General features: G+C 38.4%; 1 protein-coding gene across 3 annotated transcripts; it reads left to right on the top strand.

Annotated features, from left to right (window-relative positions):
- Positions 1-266: 266 nt before the first annotated feature.
- On the top strand, positions 267-14,265 carry LOC138726425 (receptor-interacting serine/threonine-protein kinase 2-like). 3 transcript variants are annotated; one of them, XM_069868155.1, is made up of 12 exons: positions 267-337; positions 2,395-2,560; positions 3,909-4,062; positions 4,263-4,418; positions 4,559-4,707; positions 6,021-6,070; positions 6,684-6,845; positions 7,579-7,664; positions 9,262-9,330; positions 10,101-10,266; positions 11,102-11,245; positions 12,572-14,265. In XM_069868155.1, exons 2-12 carry the CDS (start codon positions 2,409-2,411, stop codon positions 12,856-12,858), a joined length of 1,575 nt encoding a protein of 524 aa, XP_069724256.1. In that variant the 5' UTR covers positions 267-337; positions 2,395-2,408; the 3' UTR covers positions 12,859-14,265. The 3 variants fall into 3 exon arrangements, with proteins under 3 accessions (XP_069724256.1, XP_069724258.1, XP_069724257.1); XM_069868157.1 differs by having other exon boundaries at positions 313-337; positions 2,399-2,560; XM_069868156.1 differs by lacking the exon at positions 267-337 and adding an exon at positions 1,378-1,560 and having other exon boundaries at positions 2,399-2,560.
- Positions 14,266-18,522: the final 4,257 nt, after the last annotated feature.

The raw sequence follows: 18,522 nt of genomic DNA, 5'->3' as shown, positions 1-18,522 counted from the left end.
TCTCATTAATTACAGGCAGTTAACAAATCAGCCTGTGAAAACACATCTCCAGTCACTAAAGAGTTACGGTTTGTATATCTGACCAGGAAATTATAGATGTTTGCAGGCAGCCAATAAAAGGAGAGATCAACAACACAGCTGACTCACAGGCAGGAAGGCTCGAGCCGTGTTTCAATGCGGCTCAAAGCCAACTCGCAGTTGGTATCTACAGCAGTTTCATTCCATCATAAATCATAGAATCACCAGATTGGAAGAGACCCATCGGATCATCGAGTCCAACCGTTCCTATCAAATACTAAACCATCGTTCCGTAGTTTTTACGCCCATATTTCTGGAGGTAAGTTGATTTTCGTTTCCAGTTTCTATTACCAAGACATCTAGATATTAATACAATGTAGGGTTTCTCTCATATTAAGGAAAACATCTTTGCTATGAATTACTTTTAGCAAACTTTAGAAGTACTTTTAACACTTAAAAAATATTAGGAACTTGAAATAAAGGGGTTTTATAGCAGTATTTCTCCTGTTCCTGCCTGCCCAGCTAGGGAAAGATGACAAAGTTGCCTGGGACTATTGGTGTCTTGCTGAAAAATAATACAAAACCCTTCACTGCAAAGCTCACCTAAGAAACACTGGTTTTGTAGTTTGATAGTGAGCTTTTAAAAGGGTCTAGGAGAAAAAGCATTCAGAAGAGCAGCACTCCTGACAAAATGGTTTTGGTACCAAATCTGCAATCTGAGAGGGTAGGGAGAGACTTTCTTATCTGTATTTCCTTGATAGTCCAATATTCCATGATTGGTCACGCCGACTGTTTTGGGAATATGGATAAATAAAAGATCTCTTATGTTAGGGTTAAAATCTCATTTTAAGGTTAAAAAAAAAAGGTATCAGTAAATCAGTTTAAGGAACAATGGTCCTTGGCACATTGTGCTTTGTAACATAGAAAGCTTGAAGTGGTTTTTGTTTCGGTTTAAGAAAATACAATTACGTTTCGCAAATCCAAATAGGAGCTAGCTTTTATTTTTATCCAAGTAATCAGCTGGCAAGAGTTTAAAAAAACTGTTAAAGCTTTACTTGATTCAAATTTAAATAGAAATAAATACTTTCAGGAATGGTTTAGATCCTACACTCATTGCTTGATCTTCCTTGCACTATGTTCAGAGTCGAGTAAATTATTTTGGCTATGTAAATTATTATTTATCATAGTATAGCTTAGGACCTCAATGTGATTGTGGATGTGCCTGCATAGCACAACTGAGATTCTGAGATTAACTAGAAATATACTGATCATGAACTAGAAGCAGTTCAGCCACGAGCATTGGCTAGTTTGTCTTCAGGACTTCATTTCAGTTTTAGAGATGGGGAACAAGCAATCTGCTCAAAGCTAGAAGACTTTTGGGGCTTCTGCATCACAGGAGGGTTTTTTTGTAGACCCCGTCTCCTAGAAAGAAACAACTTATCCTTAACAGTCCTTACTGGTTACTTCAAGTTTTTGGCCCTGTTACTTCAGTTCCCTCATGCGTTTCCTTCTCTAGCCCTGGTCTGCTGGACCTTGAAGGGAGTGCTCCAGTTTGAGTTCTTCTGACTCGCTGACCACTGATCTTGCGGTAATCCTTACCAATGGTTATATCCCACCTGTTTTCTTGGTTTGCTTGTTCTCCTCTTTCACCACGGACTTTTGGTTATCTCTAGTCTAATGTAGCTTCACAGATGTAATTAAAAATGTTACTCATGTAGTAACATAGTGATGTTTTGCAGAGGTTATCTCTAATCCACCTGCGTTGCCTTGTAGTGTGTCTGAGACATTCAGATGGCCCTAGAGAGGTAGTGTACAGTGAGAGTATTGGCCAAATTAGTGGCTGCTATAACGACACAGCTCCATTCAGTGGAGTTCTGCCAGCTTACAGCAGCAGGAAATTTGCTTTTTACCTTGCTTTTGCATAGACATGTAACCTTATATTAAAGAAGACAGGAACACAGTGATAGGGGTTAATGAATAATTACCTTTTTTTGTGAGAACCAGGAAAACTATATTTGTCTAGCATCTCACTGTGAGATACAAGTTTGTTGTCTACATAATTCAGTATCACTTTAAAAGCACGTTTTACATTATAAATAGTGGCCCAACATTTCAACGTCATCAAATGGAAATAATAATCAGCAATTAATTAGCACCTTGCAGTCTCAGATGGTGAGTTACAGTCCAGACACACCTTTGCAATTAGCGTGGTTTTTCTGTCTTTATAAGGAAAGTCTGACACAGAACGATAAAAGGAAGGCTGCTGGATTTGAGTAATAATTATTCAGAAAGGGAATGCAACCTCACTCAGCTTTGGTAGTAATGACAAAAGTAGACCTTAAAACTTGCTTCTTTTGTGTTATTTTTTCTTCCAAGCCAGCCATCAAGAAATGGCCCAATCATTACCTGCAGTAGCCCAGGAAGACTTGGACAACTTTACCCTGACTAGGACAGGCTCAGGCTTTGCACTCAAAGCCTTTCATATTCGTTGGAGCACTCACATCTCGGTGAAGGTGCTGACCAGCCAGGATGCTACAGAGAGGTACGTGTGTCCCATTTGTCCAGCTGCCAAGAGGCACTTTGGAGGCAGTTATACTGAGAAACAAGGTCTGTTTTTTACAGATTTTTATAGAAGTAGAGCTTATTCCTGAAGTCATTCATTACCTCTGCTATAATGATGTCTACAAACTCTGATCAGCAATACTCAGTGTGCTATGGTATTGTGTATTTCTAGAGGTCCTCGAAGGGATATCGGATGAATTTAATCTTCAACAGCATGTACAGGTCAGGGAGTGGAGAATAGGGAGGAGGGAAGGATAATGATTGGGGTTACAGGGCAGTAAGATGCATACACATCCTAATTATAAAAATAAATGAGTAGTAACCGATGGGCGTCAGCCTACTGACCACAAAATTCCAGTGTGTGACAGAAACACAGTTTCCAAGAACAACCACAAGCTACTTCTGATGAAGCAAGACCAAAGCACTTTAGGTGTTGCGCTGACCTTGACTGTTTATAAGAAAAGGAGTGTCTGATATGCACCTATGGACTAGTTTATCTTCTTAACTGAGAACACTGCCATTCAGGTGGCTTTCTTTAAAAGTACTGAAGTGTCCTACTTGAATTCACAGTATTTAATCTGTTCCAGTGCAAGGGCAAGAGAGAAGCACTATTTCATACACATATTTTTAAATTGACATATTAAATTGTCAGTGATATTTCAAAAACCAAATGCTGCCAGAGTTTGGGAGCAGTCAAAAAAATTCTAAGGGTTCTTTTGTGGTTGGAGGGGGTGGCTGCTTTTTTATTTTTTAGACAACAGAAATCCAGCAATTTTATAATCACAGTCAATGTTATCTGTTTGGGAGCTTGTTTAAAGAAAAAGTCTCCTCTGTCCCTCGTCCACATTTTCTTTAAATCAAACAAAGAAAAAAAACCACAACAAAGTAGTTAATTACAGAAAACAATATTTTAGCATGGAAGATCATGATTTCCTTGTAAATATGGATCTCACTAAAAGCAAAAAGATACAATACAAGTTCTTGGGGACAGTAACGGGGGGGGGAATAGATTTTCTTAATCTAGCATTTCGTATAATTCAGCTTTATTCTGCCTGCAAATTCAGTCCTGATTTAAGCAGTGCTCTTGTATTCATACTAAAGCATCCAGAGGTCTTTCACATTATATTAAAAAATTTCACCACCCAAAGGATTGCTTCATTTTCTTAGAGTAGTCTGGAAGATGATATAATATCATTTTTATTGACAGAATTATGTTAGCTTGTGTTCAACCATTTAGTCATCTCTCTTTTCCATATGCTATGCTACCTCATCTCTACTTGAATTTCCTCTCAGTCTTATCTGCTTCTAACTCTTGATCTTTTTTACAGGGAGTGGAAGTTCCTACTTCAGGATATAGCAAACATCAGACACTGTAAGTCTGAACGCCTCCTGCCTTCTCTTGGGATTTACCAGTACCGTGAACTTGTAGGGATAGTGACGGAATGGATGCACAATGGATCCCTCCACTCACTCATCCACGAGGTAGATGAAAGAAGTCATCTTTTATGTGACAAAATCAATCGCGAGGTCAGCCAAAAGGGAACAGTCAGCGTGTAAATGACAGACTGTAGTCCCAGTCAATTTGTTCTTTAGCTTCTGTATTGTCCTTCTGCTTATTGTCAAATGAAAATATGATTAGTAACAATTCCATGCTACCAAAAGCTGTGTTTTGTTTTACGCAGCAACAACTGTACCCAGAACTTCCATTTCCCTTGCTCATAAGGATCCTGTTGGATGTGGCTGAAGGGCTGCGTTACCTTCACAGCCTTGAGCCTGCTTGCTGCCACTGCAGCCTGAAACCTTCCAACGTGCTTTTGGATGCGCAGTTCAGAGCCAAGGTAGGAGCTTCTACTTTTGATCTATTAATGTAAAATCCAGTGATTGTCCTATGGCTGCGTACATTTATCCTAAGAGTCAACATTTAATACCAGGGCTTGAGGTACTGTTCATGACATTTACTTTTTTCCTGTCTCTGTAGATATCTGATTATGGTCTAACCAACTGGAGGAAACAGCAACTGCAGTCAGGCCTGCAGAACTGCAACCGGAGAGACTGCCAGGATTTAGTATACCTCCCTCCTGAAATACTTGAAGGAGGCCTTCCTTCCCAGGAAGGTGATGTTTACAGGTGAATGGGCAGGTCATACCTAGTCCTTGCTACATTCTACAGTGTTGCCAAAATACTTATTTTCAAAGATGTTACAGTAAAAATACCAGCTCTTCATAATGTGATAGGATAGTGTTCCACAAGACCAATTACCGCAGTGAATTACATTTGAAGCTCACCACGTTTGATGAATTATGTACCAAGGTTAAGAACCATTCTCAAAACTCATCATATAAATATTTATGTAATAGACCTAAATGTTTAAAAGTTGACATAGCTGCCAAAACTTTTTCATTGACATTTGGAAGCCTAGTAACTTCAATCCACATAGTTTCTAAGTTTGAACTGTTGTTGGCTTCAGTTGATGTCTAGAGGAACCCTAGGTGAAAATAGGATTTTTTTCTTCAATAGCGTCCAGTTTAGACCCTATGGAATCCCCGCTGGAATAACTTGTTGAGCCACTCAAGCATTCATACTTTTTGACTAAAAATAAAAGTACATGTTATAAAGTTATGCATACTTAAGTGATATATACATAGATATTTCCTAGAGGGTATATAAGTAAAAGCACTTTCAGACTTTATGTGGAAATAAGGCAGAAGAGGGGTTCCTTTAAACACTGTAGTTCAGCACTACAACAAGACATATAAGTAAGCAGATATGTTTATCCTAGACCTGCTTCTCCCTCTCTTGATTACTTTGCCTCTGACTCCTCCTTAGCCATAGCCTGCTTTCTGTCTTTGGCAGGCTCCTTGTTTCTGCCTCTGATTTTGCAGACTGAGATTTTTATCAAAAACTTGCACTTTGTACCATCTGAGTTGTGAGTTATATATGTAGATCTTTCACTAGATTACTTCCTAGGATGTTAGAAAAGGAAAAAGGTATTTAGAGCTCCATAAAAATTTGATGAAGAAACTAGACATGCCAGAATCAAGGGCATGTACCTGCTTAAAGTCCAGCACTTTTCAGTTGCCATTTAAATTACTTGAAAACTAAAAAGAAAAATTATAGAGGAAGGAAAACAGAAGGTTCTGAAATTCACAAGAGCAAATGGAGATAAGGTGGTAGCCTGAAATGTAATACTAACTGATTTTATGTTTTTAAAAACAATTTAAAAAAAAAATCAATTCTACCTGATACATTATTTTATAAGAACAGCTCAGTTGAAAACTAAAACTTAATAATGCTGAAAGAGAACCTTATCAAATTAGGAGAGACTTGGATTCTTGAGAAACTTCTTTCTCTTAAACCAATAAACTTGCTCTTAGAAATGAGAACATAGATCTAGATTGCAAACTAATCTTTTTGCTGTTTTGTTTCCCCCCAACCCCCAGTTTTGGAATACTGTGCTGGGAGAGCCTAAGCAGACGGAAACCTTTTGAAGGTATTTATCTCTGTTTTTCACATCAGACTTGGTGTTGCCCTCATCTTTTTCACAAATGACTTATTATACAGAAATTGTGATACAAACAGCACTGTCATTTCAGATGTCCTTTTGCCTTATATTACTGTTACAGCACATCACACCACATTATGGGGTGTTAAGATTAGAATCCCTCAACAAATACTCAGTGTTTCTGCAGAAGCTGATCTTTCTGCAGAGGAAAGCAAAAAGCTTTCATACAATAGGTGTTCTGTTCTTATAATGTAAGTGTCAGGATTTATATAAAACTGTGTGCTTAGAATACACCCATGAAAGTTACATGTATACCTGAGGTATCTGTGCATGTAGTTTACAATGCAGCTATGCATAGTAATTAGTGATGTTTTTTGGACAGAGTTCTTTATTCTGACGTGGTCAGTTGCACTAAACAGCTGTGGTTATTGTTAAAGGTTAGTACATCTATCTTACAAGATTGTTAACCGATTTTTTTATTTTTGCTTTTATAAACACCCTTTGTTTTAAAATACACAAAATAACCTACACTGAATATCATTTTAAGACAGTTCTGAGGTATTTAACAGTTTTTGCAGTGACATTTTCCTATAAATTTCAGGTCAGACAACCCTGCTGGAAGTTTTGACGGGAATTTGCAGCAGTTTGAGGCCGGGCATTTCAGAGAAGTTTATACCAAGCGACCTGCCTGAGAGGAACAGATTGTTGCACCTTATCACTCTGTGCTGGCATCAAGAACCAGATTACAGACCCTGTACTGCAGGTAATATTCAGAGGTTGCTTTCTTTGCAAGTTTCACAAAGGATCCACCCTTGCTGGGATTGCTCCAGCACCCTCAATCCAGCACAGAACAATTGATGTGGAAGGCAAAGCAGTCTTCAGATCATCAGTGTAGATGTGTTTTCTAACTGAAGCTTCCTAGCAGAGGTGACATACTTATCTCCAGAACTGTGCTTCATGTAACGTAACAAAGGAAAAGATATTGTCAGCTATACATACTATTTCAACAAATACCAACCTGTCTCGATTCCTGCATAATCAGTTCCCTTTTGAAGTGTGTAATCGTTGTTTCCTTTGGTGGAACTGTTCTGCTTACCCCATGTTTCTAAAAAGATGGCAGAGAAATGTTACATTTGTGACATTCAAGGACTTTTGAGCAAATTTTCAAAGTTGAAATAGGCAAGTGCGGGGGAAGCAATTTGCATGTAGCTTTATTGTGATACAATTATAGTCACGTGTAAACCCTTTGCAAAGAAGTCTGCTACATCTGTATGAACATAAGAAAATGATTTTAATGTGAGAGTAACTACTCTCTAATATCAGTTAAAAAATGAAACCAAGAGTAGGTATGAGGTGGAAGTTGTATTGAATTCATTTTGTATAGTTCATCTAGCTACTCAACAAAATGTGTTTGCAATAGCTGCAATATTTTAGCCTAAATATGTACGTGCTTTCATATACAAAGTGGTATTTAAAATGCTTCATTCCCTCTGCAGAATGTGTATGCCTTCTAAATGGAATTTTGACTGGTATAAATAAGGAGGCAATTTCCACTGCAATCTATAATCTGGTGGATGCAAAGGTTAGTGCAAAAATACAGTTTTGTTCTCCTACAAGGACACTACCTGATTATTTCACTTGCAATCTTTGTGGTCCAAAACCAAGAAAGGTTTTGTATTCAGTGTGTTATTGGCTATGCCAGAGAGTTGAAGAGTACCTTTTGGCACTACAGGTTCATAGGTTAATTCAGGAATTGCAGAAAATGGATACTGTGAGGTTTTCATGAAACCACGTCAACTGCTACCTGAGCTTATAAAAATATGGTAGCTTCTTTCTAGTCACCAGCTGTTGTCAAACTGGTAAACAAGCTGAGTGAGAACAAAGTAGATCAGATTGAGGTGAGAACCAAGGCACACAACCCGAGCTGCATGGTCAGTTTCATTGTTTTGCTTATGTGAGTTGTTCATGTTAATGCATGCTGTGGATTATTTCTACATGTTGCAATCCCATTCTGGGATTCCAGAACAGATTTGACCAATGTTTTAACAGGTGGCATAGGTGTAGTCCAACTAATTCTTACTACTGTTGATGTTTATTTGATTGTACTGCCAAGTATTTTATAATCTAATACTTCAATCTCTCTTGAGCGAGGTTTTATTTTCATATTTGCTAAAGTAGCAAAGAGCATTATTTATCGTTCAAACAACTGAATTGATACTATGTCAAAAATGACTGTGAAAATGCTACTGGAGATTCTTGAAAGCAAGTTTGGTTTGGTGTTGAAGTATATAAACTAAAAAACAGTTGAACAAATCCGCTGCAGATGTAGAAAATGGAAAAAAGCAACAAGCATTGAAACATCCTTATAGCAGATGGTTTGGCATGCCAAAACACAGGACATCCCTGCCGTTTGGATACTTAAAGGAAAATTACAGAATCACCAGGTTGGAAAAGACCCACTGGATCATTGAGTCCAACCATTCCTATCAATCACTAAACCATGCCCCTCAGCACCTCATCCACCTGTCTTTTAAACCCCTCCAAGGAAGGTGACTCAACCACCTCCCTGGGAGCCTGTTCCAGTGTCCAATGACCCTTTCCATGAAAAACTTTTTCCTGATGTCAAGCCTGAACCTCCCCTGGTGGATCTTGAGGCCATTCCCTCTTGTCCTGTTCCCTGTCACTTGGGAGAAGAGCCCAGCTCCCTCCTCTCCACAACCTCCTTTCAGGTAGTTGTAGAGAGCAATGAGGTCTCCCCTCAGCCTCCTCTTCTCCAGGCTAAACACTCCCAGCTCTCTCAGCCGCTCCTCGTAAGACTTGTTCTCCAGCCCCCTCCCCAGCTTCACATGAAATGTGTTATAGCTAGCCCAATATCAGTCTCTCTCAATACAGGGCTATTTTCACCTTCCCATGCATGATTGAAAACTGAGTTTTAAAATAAATTTGAAAGAGCAGAAACAGTAAGAAGGTAGAGTTGTGTCAGTGTACGCCTGCTTACATATCTTAAAATGCAAAATAGCTCTGTGCAATTCAGTGTTAACTACGTATCAGCATACCTGAGAAGACAATATCTATGTCAGTACAAATTATCAATGTAGGTATAAATTTTTGCTCCTGACAACTATCAATTGAACAAACCATATGTATACTTACTAAAGTCACTGTGCTATTTTTTCCAGGAGACAGCACTTAATGCATGCAAAGGTTCACAAATATACACATTGCAGACGGGCACATGCAATTCAGAGGTGAGTACATGGCACGGGAGTCTTAACAGAGCACTTCATAAGCTGCTTGTTTCTCCTGCCAGCCCTGACAATGTATAATGCAAAGACTACAGGGGGAAATGTCCCTAATCCTTTTAGTTACTAACTAGGAGAACTCCAACCAGTTAACAAAAAAACCAACCCACTGGTTTGCCTTCTTCCAAGCGTCTTACTCTGATGTTGGTCTTGCACACACAACCTCCTCCACTTCAGAGCTGCTTCTTGAATTGGTCCTAATGAAACTGCAGGAATCCAGCCTTTCTTGTACGGTGTTCAAAATGATGGCTGGAAAAAGTCCTAGGCTGAATTCTAGCATTTTCAACCAGTTTTCTTAGACCGAGGCCAACTGCTTTGTGACAACTCCAAAATACAGTTAACTCCCATTTTCAAAATTCTTTTGGCACTCGTGGCAGGCCTGCCAGTACTGAAAGGTACTGAGATAGCTCACGTGTCTTGATCCAGAGCTAGCTCAGGTTCCAGTGACACCAAGTTTACTGGCAGCACAGGCTGCAGATGGATTCCAGGACTGCAGCGAAGCCCGAGGCAGTTGGCCTATGGATCTGTGCTGCCACAACGACCCAAGGTAATGAGGCAATGTTGAATTAAGTTGAATTAAGGCTCAACAGCTGCATACTCACCCTGGCCTGCACTGTGATACTACTGCCACGTATTCCAAGAAAAAATAGTTTAGAAAATGTCTTGGAACAAAAGTTTCCAAGAAGATAATTTGTCTCTATTTTGATCTTTTTCAGGTCATCTGTCCACAAAAAAGCAACCACTTAATCAGCAAGAAAATTCCTTTTGCAGTGCCAAGCTTGTCAACTATTCTACTTGACCGCAGTGCAAATAACACAGGAAGAGATAATATTCTTGAGATGGGTCTGTCAAATCCTATTCCACAGAGCACAACAAAGACAGGTCTGTACCTTGAACATATTCAGCTCCACCTATTCTGAGGAAAGGATAAATACCACCAGTTTTATACGCACACGTGATTTTCCATGTAAAATTATCCCTTCTCAGAGTACAGCTGTGCCCTCTACTGGTATCATCAGAAGCACAATCAAAAAGCCTTTATTGCTAATTAATTTTAGAACCCTCGCTGTAATGTACGGCTGCCTTTCCCTCGCACATCAAATATTGGCTGTTTCTTTAGACAGAACAAGTCCCTCCTAGGAACCACATTGCTTTGTGTTGCCAGCAATGTTTGCTTTGTTTGCAATTTGCTAATAAAAAAAGGTGTTTTGAAGAGACTGTGTTGCCAGGAGCATGTGAATTAATCCTGGTGATTACCATTCCTAGATAAATAACTTCCTTTGCCTTTCCAATGTGGATCTGTCCAATTAAAGTGTTCAGATTTCTGTTGAGAAGAGATAAATTACCTTAAAAGCTTTTTCTGTACTCCTCACACCTTTGGATACAGAAGTTGAGCCACAGGAAATCAATTCACTCATCACAACAGCTGCATTTTAGTTCTCAGCAATAGTTGTCTGACTTACGAACAGAATAGAATGTTTCATAACTTCAGAAACAAATTCCTACAGACAATTTGAAAAAGTTAGATGCAGGTAGTATTGTATGCCAAAATCCTCCTAGGAAGAGTGCTGTATTAACACAGGCCCAAAGAGCAGCTGGAAATAAGTAAGTATTCTCAAGTCAGACTTCAGTTCCAGCCTTCTACAGTGGCAACATCTGCGTAAGTTCTGTTGTTCAATTCAAGAGTCTCATCTTACTCATCTTAAACTTTTTCTAGATCGGCCAGGCTTTAACAATAGAAAATCAAATTCCTTTTGCACAATCCCTTTATGTGGTTCAACAGCAGGCAAAGAAAGCAGTCAGCATAGCGACCCACCACTGGCTCCTAAGCACAGACCACAACCTGAACAAGCACTGACAGGTAAGACAGCATTTCCAGTCTGAGGTGGCAATATTCTCCTTGGCCAGATTTTAGTGATTAATTTATTTAAAACTTGGAGGATGCAAATCTCTGAATTTTGTGCATATTTTCAGGTATTTAGTGTAATAACTTCTCCAAACTTGATACAAATGTCTCATGAGTCTATTTGTGTATAGCTGCTCCTGTGTTCTCAGAAGTTCAGGTGCTGGCCACTGAGAACATTGGCTTGCCCTTTTCCAGGGTCATATTCAGGCTGAGAACAGTTCTGAAAATACCATAATGAAAATACAAAAAATAGAGCATACACTGAATGTGTAATATATTAGTTGTTTAAGTCTGGGATTTTTTTTTCTGGTAATTTTAAGCTGTGTATTCCACACCTCTACAAAAGTGGCTATTGACTAGAGAAACGGGTGACTAGAAGGACAGAGGACCATTAATTTTCTTACTTCCCTTCTTTCTACTGACCAGGAAAGGTCAGCTTCTGATTTGTGAATCCTACCTCCTCCTATAGATGAAGCTTTCAACGTTTTTGCTAACTTTTTGCAAGCTGGCCTTAGAGTTCTCACGTCTACTGGCCATCCTTCTCCACTTCAATTTACTTCCAAGTAATGACATAATTTATGGTTAGATCAACAGAATAGTTCATGCAGGGAAAGTTTATCAGAGAACTCTACTGGCAACAGTCATTAATCAGAATGACAGAAGCACATGCTCCAAAGCACTAATGGCTTTTTGTTTTTCTTACTCTCTTGATATGTACTTGCTGTAGACTAAAAACCCTAAAGTCAGTACTGAGTATTCTAATCAGTTAGTGAAAAGAGACAGAAGCCAAAGCTTTCAGTCATTTTGCTGAGAGTATTGCTTTTGTTACTGGTTTGGCTTTGACATATATTCAGGTTCCCAGTTTTACAATATGCATTTCAAACAATCCTGCTACCCTGAACTACTTATCTGTTCTTCCACTTTCTACAGGACAAACTTTTCTCATCTATGTTGAACAAAGCTGCTCTGCATAAAGTTTGACAGAGAGGCTAGATGAACAGCATGAGACCTGAAAGTCTCCTCCCCGTACACAATCTGAGCACTTAAAAATATTTAGAAAAACTCTAGAACATTTAGAAAAATGTTCTGTAATCTAATCTTCATGAGTTTTGAACAAAAGATTTCAGTATATTGGACTAATTTTGAAAAAGCATGCAAATAAACACTTCCCACTACTTTCCTGTACTGAGTTTGTTTCTGGTGTTGATGCTATCACTTGCCAACAACTTCGGGAAGAAAAGAGCACTTTGTTTATCTCATTTTGTTTCCTTTTCATTCCAGATCCTTGCAGCAAAGGAAACTGCTGTCAAATACTAGCTTGCCAGAGACAGACCATACTGAGCTGCATGACAGAGGGACGCCTCAACCACATCCTCGATGTCCTTCGCTCACAGCAAACGTTGTCCCGAATGGACTATGAGACAATTACCTCTTACCCCACCGTGACTGGCCGAGCTCGGGCATTGTTGGACACTTGCTTGTGCCTCGGAGAGAGGGCAGCACAGATTGTAGTGACTGTGCTTTCCATGACTGTGCTTCCTTTTAGAAGGAAGGAAAATGGATCATGACTTTTTGGATCTCACATTTTTGAAGAACGCCTGTTATTAATTCCTTCCACATAAGGACAGCAAACAACAGGATACTGGAGGAGGTGAAGAAAAATAAGTGTTTTTTCACTCAGTTCATATCTGAGCTGGCTGTTACAGTAAAAGGCTTAAGAGAGGAGAAATATTTCCTCAACAGGGCCTTACGTAAGACTTGGAAAGTTTATATTATGAAGATGAACTTTTGTGAGTGAAAATAAAATAATGTATATCCTCTCAAAGTGGGGCACTGATTGCAGCACTTTGGAGAGGTGGGGCACAAATTATTTACTAAATGGAAAAATCTAAGTAAGTACCTTACGTCTATGTAGTTCTCTAAGTATGTTTGCAGTTCAAATGTAAAATTTAATAGGAAGAAGAGGTACCAAGGTGATAATTTCAAAACGTTGGTTCTGCTGAACTGTAAGGGTAAGTAGAAAGATTTTTTTTTTTTAATTATGATGAAAATGAGGTTATATAACATGCTGGGATTTTGAAGGCACAGTGAGATTCCTTCAAGCTTCATGGCACTGGATTAACATGATAACTTGTAATATAATCTACAAGTATTTCAGATGTAGAACCACATTACTCTGTTCCCCTGTGTTGCATTTCTTCTCTCTGCAGTTTCAAACTTCTGGTTGAGTTCAGTAGTTTGGCAAGTTGCAATTTTACAAACAGTGGTGTTGTGTTTTCTAGGCACATCTCAGATTTAAGAAATCTGTTACATCACATACTACAATGCTGCTGGAACCATAAATATATATATATTTTACATAAATTCATTAAGCTTTAAGACTGCCTTGAGATAATATATTGTTACAATTAAAAGCCATGTCTCACAGAATGTGTTGACAATAGTTTTGCCTATTAAAGGAACTAAACATCTACTTCGCTGCTGAATTTTCTTTAATCTACACTTTAAATGGGACCTTTCAATAGGCAAGATCAATCTCTGCTGGAAAAGGATGTCTTGTTTGTGAGGAAAAGAACTGCTGTCACAGTGTTTTGCCTGTTTAGAAGGCACAGAATAATCAGAGTAAAACAGATCACCATTCACCTGTGGGAAATATTTACAGACTTTTAAGAGGGAAACTGGCAATATTGTTAAAGCTTAATTATCAGCTTTCAAAAATTATTCCATTCAGTTGTTCTGCTGGAAACTCTGCACTAGAATTTGTTTGAGGCTAATCTGGGAAAAATTAATCTGCGGTACTAGAATTAATGTCTAAAAGATTAGTCCTTCCAGCAGAAAGCTAAACAAACAAAACTATAAGTAATACTCAAGAGTTATCACCAGTCCCTGCTAAAAAGAGAGTTATAGAGAGCAACAGAGGGATACAAGAGACTATCCACAAAATAGTAATCTACAAATTTTTAAAAATACATCAATGGGCTACTGATGTACACAGAAGAGTTTTACACCAGGCAGGTAGTCTAAAATGTATAAAAACTAAAGTACTAACCAAACTATACTAAACCTTCAGAATTTTTATTTTATGGTTTCAAGTGTGAATTCTATACTCTCTTGTTAACATTTTCATGCTTGCAGAGGTTTAGTTACTTGAGTTATTCATGTGAAGATTTGTAAACAAAGTTAAAGGCATATGTAAAGACTCGTGAGACTGGTATGTTAGAGAAAGACCCAACCACCACCAAGGGAGGCTCAGAGAATTTAGGTTTCTTTACTGCTCTTTATTGATTTTAGTGCTGTACAGCTATTAACTATGTTTTCCCCTTCAGTAATACACATTGTCTCTAAGAATGCTAAGGGGTTTTATGCCTGAAGAAATCTTGTCTTGCGCTATATTCCCTTTCATTCTTTCCCTGACGCCTTTGCAAAAGATTCTACAGGAGCTCACAAGCATAGCTTTGATTTTGTTCTTTATCAAAGGAAGTAATTCCTTGCTTGCCTTGCCTGGTACTGCATTCCCTTTACTGAGCACATGGCTGACTTGACGGCTGGTATGTCAATTTAGTTAAACAAAACTCCTGGATCTTGAAGGTAAGTCCACCATAAACTAAACTACCTGACAAGGTCTGCTAAGAACATATTTAATGAGTTATTTGTGCTACATTAAGGTTAGAATAGCTGCAAGAACATATTAATTGCACAGTTAAATTCCATACGTGTTGAACTTAACCCCAACACGACAAAAACAGCAGAAAAGAAGCTCTGATGTACTATTTCCAGCTCTTGTGCTGATACACAGGAATTTCTGATCAGTGTTTTATTTTTTGCCTTTACTTCTCCTTGCCAAGAATAAATTCCAAGTCAGAGTTAAGAGACCTACAGCCTTAAACTGCTGTCTTTGCGGGCTTTGGAGTTGACCCTACCTGTTCCACGGAAGTAACAGATGTATCAATTCAAGAAACCATGAACTCCTTCAACCAAGCTGATTTAAATGGCAGATAGTGATTTAGAATAAAAACTTACTTAACCCTTGAAATGTGACAACATTTCAAAATATTTCAGCACCTATTTCCAACCGCTGGTCTTAAACTTTGCAAGTAGCAACAGCAATATCCATATGAGCAGAAAATGCAGCAGGATTTCACCCTTTCAGAAGTAACCTGGCTGTATTCCATTAAGTTCTGTACAGTTAGTCTTTTATTTTGCTTTCAAGGAAAAGCCTTCATATTGTGCAACAAAATAACTACCAACATTGCATTGCGTGTGTGTGTGCGCAAGGTGACAAAATAACCATTGTTTTCCATTCCCTTTTGGCAATGTTTTAGCTGGAAAACAGCATTCAGCTCTCAGCGTGGACTGAGGAGAGCCCAGAGGAGAGAGGAACACTGATAAGCAGCGAGGAAACTTGACATGTAAGGACAAGTTGATAAAATTGTATTTGTTTGGTCTAGCAAGCAGGAGGAGAGGGGATGATATGAGTCTGGAGCAGAGGTAAAGAACATGCAGTAATGAAACAGGGGACCTGGTACCAACCAGTCAACTGTTCTTTATGATTCTGGAGTGGCTTTCAGACAGGTGCTCAAAAACATTTAAAGGCCCTTCTGAAGACAGTCTCCTTTCCCACACCCAGAACAATTTGTAGTGTTCATGGTAAGTTTGCTTTTTCTACCTGAACAAGAGCTGTTTAGTTGACAAAATTATTACAACAGCAACAGTGATGTTAAGCCTTTTTCCTCAGCCTGTTCAGCTTATTTATGCAAAATACAAATGTTTAAAATGTTTTAAGGGAGAAGTTAATGTCTTTTTTGCTCACAGTTTCATGTCGTCATGAATATTTATAACTGCTCTGTAACTCAATCATTGTTTACTTCACCAAAACCTACCTCTGAAGTCATGTGCCTGTCAGTAAGTCAGCTATCTGGAAGCTGGAACAGAGCTAATGTGAACTAAAGAGCCCCAGAGATTATTCCACCCACTATAGTATTTCTGTGAATTCTAAAAAGAAAAGAAGGCACTCCTACATTGTTGCTTCTCCGCAGATTATGGCTTGGTTATCTTATCTCCAATGCAAGGGAAGCCTTTTCCATCTTTATGAAAAGGCAATCTTTATCAAGCAAGATTTCTGTCCATCTCTTAAATGTTTGCTGAGAGCTGCTAAAATGTCATCTTTTTCATATAGAAATATTAATTAAAACTATTTAAGATTCCCTGAACCTTCTCTTGTGCCCTTTGTCCATTTTAGAAATGGTATTTCCTTTGTGCCAATATATTATTCTCCCTGTTTTTGTATCAAATCACAGGAACAAAGAAAAGCCTACAGCATACAATGTTCAAATGCATACAAAACCACTGCAAAAAGAAAAAAAATAGAACATTATTTGTGCTGAACTGGTATAACCTCACACAAACTTGATTATTTTTCTGATAGTCTGCATGTCTCAGACAAGCTTTACTAAACCCTGTATGAGACAAAAAGGTTTACAGCCAAAGAAATATTTCAACTCAGGGAAGCTTTCAGCAACGTGAGCCAATACCCTGTCTCCTCACTCCTGCTGATCCCTGCAGAGCTGGTGCAAATGCAGTCTGGCATCTCTGGCTAAAACCTGTTCTCACCACTAAATCAACTGTATGCTCTTATTCAAAGCTGCACCTTGATTCGTTTTACAGTACTCTCTCAAGTACAGAATTAATGAAATATTCAGAAGAAGAGCGATTCAGATGCTGCTTATATTATCATGCCTTTCAAAACTAAAACTGGCTAGTCTTTGATTTAATTTTCTATGAGAAAAATAACAGAGTTTGAACTCCTCAGCTGTTGCATTTTATTTCATTTTAATGTGCTTAGTAGGAATGTTTTCTGCCATTCCATTACTGGTATATCAACACAGCAATTGAATTCGTTCGTAGATTCATAGAATCATTTAGGTTGGGCCTTTAAGGTTATCAAGTCCAGTTGTAAACTGAACAGTGCTAAGACCTTTGCATTCTTAACTGGTTTGAGACAATTTTTCTTCAAATCCAATGCCAAGTCTCAGTTTCTTCACCCTCAGCTAGCACCCAATGGTGACAACTCTCATTTTTTGTATAGTGTTCATTATATTCATCTTCAGTAGCAACAGAAGGTGTATGCACCGTGGCCAGGCCTCTCCTGCTTATAACAGTGCCAATTAATTGTACCAGTTACTGTGCACAGTGACAACTGCAGAGGTAAAAGTTTGCTATGGATTTGTTACTTTAAGGTATGCTTGGCAGATAGAAAGGATTTTTCTTGTTTGCTTTTACAGTTGATTATTCAATAACAGAAGGTTTTTCTTGGACAAAGGAAGCCTTTTTAAAGAACAAAATAAAATATAATTATCAGGATTTTGCAGCTGTACTTTTACTGTACAGTACACACTGGATTTAACTCCAAGGCCATGCAATGCAGCTGTCTTCTGATCGTTTCAGTACAACCACCTACTGTAAAGCTGTCTCTGTTTTTTGTTTTAACGACAAAACAGTATGAGCAACAATAACGTATGTTATTTCAGCACAGAATAATCCAAAAGAACTATTTATCCGGTACTACATCACTTCAGTAATAAAATATGTCCTTTGCAATAAGGACAATTAACCTGCCCATCTCATATAGCTTCAGAACAAACTGAGATCTTCCAGGTTTTCCTACACTAGTGACACTGAGGTGAAAGTATCTCCCTGCCCTCCACAAGCAGTAATGTTACACCCATAACCAGGATGCTTATTTTCCTTATCACGCTGCCTGAGCTCTGACACTGAACCTGAAGTGCTTGCTCTAATTTTGCTTGTTCTTCTAGATTAATGCAAAAGTAAAGACAAAGTCACTAATGTTGCATAAGTGATCACGTCTCCTTAATTCAATGCTAGTAGGATTTAAAACCATCTTAGCCTGTGAGATTTAAACTAAGGAAAAATAGGACTGAAATAGAACAGGAGTAAACTTTAATAAAGTTAAGACCTTCTTCTGGAACTAAAATATACCTGCCTGTATCTGCCGTACAATTTTGAGTGTTTTTGAAAGTTTGATTTATGGCACTTCACAGTGTGTGACTAGGAAGCTGAAAAGGCTTTTCATAGTTGTGGGGATCTTGCATAACTTGGGAAACTCTTGGTAGTTCTTAATTAGTCCACCATGATTTGCTCTGTAGGACACTGTATGCACCGAGTAATCAAGAGCCAAGTGTGGAACAAAGGAGCAAAGTGCAAAACACACACAA

Source organism: Phaenicophaeus curvirostris, chromosome 14 (assembly GCF_032191515.1).
Source record: "Phaenicophaeus curvirostris isolate KB17595 chromosome 14, BPBGC_Pcur_1.0, whole genome shotgun sequence".
In the NCBI taxonomy this organism is placed as follows: Eukaryota; Metazoa; Chordata; class Aves; order Cuculiformes; family Cuculidae; genus Phaenicophaeus; species Phaenicophaeus curvirostris.
The sequence above is the reverse complement of the archived record's forward strand: the minus strand, read 5'-3'. Positions and strand labels throughout refer to the sequence as shown.

What these genes read in the sequence shown, in the direction of transcription:
- LOC138726425 (XM_069868155.1), top strand. Translation starts at nt 2,409, where the DNA reads ATGGCCCAATCATTACCTGCAGTAGCCCAGGAAGACTTGGACAACTTT. An exon ending in ACAGAGCACAACAAAGACAG is followed by an intron (nt 10,267 to 11,101) that starts GTCTGTACCTTG and finishes AACTTTTTCTAG; the next exon opens with ATCGGCCAGGCTTTAACAAT. An exon ending in ACCTGAACAAGCACTGACAG is followed by an intron (nt 11,246 to 12,571) that starts GTAAGACAGCAT and finishes TTTTCATTCCAG; the next exon opens with ATCCTTGCAGCAAAGGAAAC.